This window comes from Anastrepha ludens, chromosome 4 (assembly GCF_028408465.1).
Source record: "Anastrepha ludens isolate Willacy chromosome 4, idAnaLude1.1, whole genome shotgun sequence".
NCBI classification, from domain to species: Eukaryota; Metazoa; Arthropoda; class Insecta; order Diptera; family Tephritidae; genus Anastrepha; species Anastrepha ludens.
In genome coordinates, this window is record NC_071500.1 from 24,470,627 (window position 1) to 24,475,900 (window position 5,274).

Genomic DNA, 5,274 nt, shown 5'->3' on the forward strand with positions numbered 1-5,274 from the left:
ACTGAATAAAGACAAGCTGTAATTGGCCATGAAAGAAGCTGATAGAGTGGATGTGGCAACAAAATGATGCGGAAGCGCTAGTTGGATTCTTGATTAATCACTACTTTTACAATTTTTTTTTTTTTGAAAGTTATGGTTATAGGAAAGTTAGTTGTGGTTTATGAGCGATTTCGCCTAGCAATCAAAAACATGATATTTCCTTCTTTACTGCTGAAGTTAGTGAAATGAAAACACTCTAATAACTTTTTTTTTTAAATATAAGTGAATTTATTTTTTATTTTAACAAATTAGTCAGTTCAATCTTCAGCAACTTGCAAGCAAAGGCGACAAGCTTCGTGTTTCCATTACTTGCTACGTTCAGCAACTATCTACCAAGCATATTGGGCTGGGGCAGCGAAAGGCGCGGCATAGGGCGTAGCAAATGGTGCTGCAGCAAGAGGAGCGGGCGCAGCAGCCAAGGGAGCGGGCAAAGCAGCCAGAGGAGCTGGTAAAGCAGCCAATGGTGCGGGCACGGCGAAAGCAGCTGGCGCAGCGTATTTAGCTAAAGCTGGAACAGCTAATGGAGCGCTCAGTGGAGCAGCAGCAGCATAGGCAGCGGGTACACCGGACACATAGCGGCTAGCGAAGGGACCAGAATATTGGAATGGTGTTGTGGTGTACGATGAGAGTGTGCCATCATAGTTGTTGCGTACGTCGATTTGACTACTGCCACCAGCGGCGTACAATGGTGCATTGGCGTAGGCAGCGACAGCCAGAGGAGCAGCGGCTAGTGGTGCTACATGGGCTGACACGCAAGCGACGAGAGCGGCAAGAACGAAAGTCACCTAAAAATGTGTAATAAATGAAATGTTGAAAAATACACTTTACAAATTTGAATGCAATTTTTGAAAAGAAAAAAACTTACGAATTTGAACATTTTGCTTTTGTTTAGGATTTGTGCTGGTAGTTGACAGTAGGAAGTGTGGTGTTTGTATGCTTCCTTTGCCAAACGCAACCACCTTTTATACTAAAAATACTAAGTGTTTGGTAATTGTTAAGTAAAAAGTAGTTATTGTAAATTAGTCACCCGAAAATTTATACAAATTCGATTGATGGTGTTAAATAAAAACAATGAATGCGTCGAAAGACCTCACCTAATTTGCATCGTCCAACTTACGGCGCGTGCATATCAAACTATTTATGTTTGCTGCAGCAGCTAAAAGAAATGTATAAAATTCAGAATGCAATCGATAAGTGATTGGCATGAAACGTGAAATGGTAACTGAAGTGGTAATTTTGTAAATTGACTATTTGTATTTTATTGTATGTATTTTTCGCAACCAATTCAGAGTAGCATTTACCCTTGATTCGTTTTTTATTTGCTTTTAGTATACAAACGCATATACAATATTTATAAACATTCAGCTCTTCATTGGGTTTGAAAGTCTGTTTTAGTGCATGTATTTATTGGTGTTCACTAGAGGAAGTGAGATTATTTGTTTGATATGCTAGCGACGAAAAAATGCGAAAATAAGACGAAATAAAGCAGTAACGATGAAACTGTGACTTTGCTTTTATTTTTGCTTTTTGCTCCCTTTTTATGCGTGACGTTATTTGAGGCGTATGTGTTTGTATATCCACTTGATTTTAGAGAAATATAATATTTTGTATGAATTTTTATTTTCTCAACAGTTATTAGTTGTGGGTTTTAAAAAAATAAGTCAAACTAGTAAGAAAAAGCAATTTATTTCGGACTGAACTTTATGCAATCGCGCACATTTCAATACAATTGAATTTGAGCCAAACAAACTCATAGACAATTAGACTTTTGTGTCGCTTCTAACATCAGACAGATTTGCGAAAAATTTGTCTTGACATATAAGCATGCCGGGCCGAAAAGAGGTAGGGAGTAATGCGGTTACTAAGCTTGTGCGAATTTTATTAAGCCATTGTCGAGATACATAAAGCGTTTTTCAGTGAGAGCGTTTTAACTTTTTTTTTTGAATAAAACTCAATCGGTTTGACTTTTTCAAATAATTTTTTTTTTATTATCGAGTTTGAACATATACATTTAAGTATGAAATTCGATTTCTTTTGCATGACCACCGCGTGCACGTTTTCCGAAGTCCAATCATTGAACCCAATTTTCGACCACTCTTTTGCATAAATCGGCTCTGAGCTCACAAATCGTCGCCGGTTTGTTACTGTAAACCAATGACTTCACATAACCCCAAAGAAAATAGTCTAAAGGCGTCAAATCACACGAGCGCGGCGGTCATTCGACCGGTCCATTTCTGGAAATAATGGAAATGTGTGGCTTGTGGCCCCGTCCTGTTGAAACCACATGTCGTCTAAGTCCATACCATTCAATTGCGGTCAAAAATAATCGTTTATCATGTCGCGGTATCGATTTCCATTCACAGTAACGTGGCGATCGTTCTCGTCAACGAAAAAATATGGGCCAATTACGCCGCCGGCATGTAAACCGCACCAAACAGTGATTTTTTCGGGATGCAACGGTGCCTCATGAATCACGTTTTTAAGCACCACTTTCATTTTTCTATTAGTTCAGAAATGTAATAACAACCCTCGTAACTGAGATGTAATGGTTTTTTTCTTTTTTGGAAATTGCCATTATATGGGCGGTGGGCGTTATTATTGACCGATTTCATTCATTTTCATCAGACGGACGGGGAAGACCTGTCATATCTCTGAGTATTTGGTATGAAATGCTGATAAAAATCGCAAGTTTTACACGGCTGCGAACAACTACGCGTGAATATAGAAACGGAGTATGACAGCCGCATCCTATAACGAATCCGATGCAATAGAAATAGGCTGTCCCCAAGGAGTGTGCCAAAAGGAAATATTCTCGATAATCCAGATGCAGGCCATTGACAGATGGATTAACACAGCTACCTGCAAAATAACTTAACAAACGTGGCTGAATTTCAACAAATCTAGAACAGCCGAGTTGTTAAGAAAGCCACGGGCAGACATTTTCAAAATTACGTCAATAATAACCGCCCACTGGCCTTTGGGAGACCATGCCAGGAAGATGGGGTGGACGTACAACGATCGATGCAGAAGTTGCAATCTAGAAGAAGGAAATAGTCTTTCACTATCTCTGTGAGCGCCTAAGTTTGGATGCTCTACGACATAGAATTCGTGGGGAATTCGAAATGGTTACCTTGAAATAAATTGCAGAAAACAAAATAGACTACATAAGCAGATTCATAGTCAAATCAAGATGGTTCGAGTAATAAAAATCAGCTGTTCTACAAGTGGTGCATCAAAATGACATTTTTGTGCTAATTGAGTTTGGCCTGTGTTACTCAACAATACCTCCACCACCACCATCACAACGATATTATACCGCAGTATTAGAAAAGCCCGTGCAAAGTCAGAGAGATGGCACTACTGCCACATACCGATGTTATATTTAGTTAGTACCACCTCTTTGAAGAACCCACAATAAGTTTCAGCCAGATATATTTTGTTTGGCATTCGTTATAACTCGGGGAAGTCGAGTAATTTTCCCTTTCCACCATGACAACACACCAGCTCACGCCTCTGCATTGTGTTCACAAAGTTATTGGAACTGAGGCACAGGGTACCAACTCCCTCACAGGTTTGGCTTCCCCGGATCTCTCAGACTATTATTTGTTTCCCAATTTGAAGAAAGGCTGGCGGGAGCAAGATTTTATTCAAACAAGGAGGTGATTGCAGAAATGATTGACTATTTTTCATACTTAGACAAATCCTATTATTTGGAAGGGATCAACAAACTAGAACAGCGTTGGAATAAGTGTATAAGCCTAAAAGGTGACTATGTTAAAAAATAAAAAAAGGCTTACCCCAAATAATCAAGCAGTTTTTTTCACTCGGACTTTTCAAACATCCCTCGTAGTTATTGATCACAGAAGCTGGCGAGAAATTTCAGTGCGGTGCCTTTTACCATAATTCTGCTGTTATTGGTTTTGTTGATTCTTATGGACTTAGTTTTCGCAATGTTCGTTGGTTTTGGTTTGTATTTCAGATAACTTGTGTGAAAGGACAAAAAAGAGCCGTGGTTAGCTCAACTGCCCGCGATGGGATGTGGAATTTTTCATAATGCTCACTTAATAATCAGAAGTAATCAGCTTGAATGTTGCTTCATATGAGACTATTGAGAAGAGTAAAAATGAAAGGACATCCCTGCCTGGCCGGTGTTTATAGTGAATGGCTCACTGATCATGTTGTGCTGTGCCGCATTACTGTATCCTCATTTCCTTTCATCGATCTAATAGTTCGAGTAATCCTTTGGGGTATAGGTTTGTGCTTAACGCTGACCAAGAAACTTTCTTGAAGTCGACAAATAGCATAAACAACAGCGACCACCAACTAATTGACTGATTATTCTTTCATGCTGATTTCGTACTTCTCCAGTCCACTCTTCACAATAATGGGTTTCTTGAGTGAGTTTGACAGCGCAATCATGCGACAGGTTGTTTCCGATATCTACGTTTTATTCCTGCTTTTACACCTTATCATGAAAAGTGTTTCTTCCGCGACTTACTTTATCCTAGAGCTGATAGTTTCACAGTTTTACGTATGATAGACGATGCCATCTAGACTCTCATAATCTTTGTTGACCAAGTTGTTGTTTCCTCAGCTAAATTGTATTGGTGCCCGAGAGCACTGTCGGTGCCAGCTCGTCGTCTATTTCTTACATCGACTTGCGAGCTTCTCCCTGTTCTACTCACACAGATGCAGCCGACGATTAGCTGGAATTAGCTGGCAGAGTTCAATGAATCGCTCAGCAGTTCTATTGCAAACCTCGCAGCCGTGCGTTCCTGAGGTGCTTTATTGCTGCCAATCTGCACTTGGAACTCGCTTGTCAGGAAAATAATGCCCCCTTTCGGTGTGCGCGGGAGCGTTGCCGTGAGTTGCGTGAAGAACTCTTCTCTGGTGGCTTCTTCGGCACCTTTCGCCGGTAGAATAGTATAATGGTGGCATTTCGGTGAACGCTGCTATTGAACCAAGTTTGTTATTATTGGTATATACGTGCATATACAACTGTGTGCATTTAGATTTTTATTTGTTGATCAAATACGCCCACCAGTCACGCACAAAACTGACCATTCCAATTCTTAATATTCGAATAGTTTCAGAAACTTGGCATTTATTTATGTATTCTTGCACAGTCACTTCATCGGCCGCTGAAGTTCAAACGAAATATGCGTAGATTAGAAAATACGACTATAAGTCCGATATTTAAAAGCGTGTGCGTATTATTGATGTCTTTTTGCTTCG

At 39.9% G+C, this 5,274-nt stretch overlaps 1 protein-coding gene across 1 annotated transcript; it reads right to left on the bottom strand.

Annotated features, from left to right (window-relative positions):
• Positions 1-256: 256 nt before the first annotated feature.
• On the bottom strand, positions 257-982 carry LOC128861675 (sterile alpha motif domain-containing protein 1). Its single transcript, XM_054099978.1, has 2 exons — positions 905-982; positions 257-824 (listed from the first exon to the last, which is right to left on the bottom strand). The coding sequence occupies exons 1-2, from the start codon at positions 914-916 to the stop codon at positions 369-371; spliced, it is 468 nt and encodes a 155-aa protein (XP_053955953.1). The 5' UTR covers positions 917-982; the 3' UTR covers positions 257-368.
• Positions 983-5,274: the final 4,292 nt, after the last annotated feature.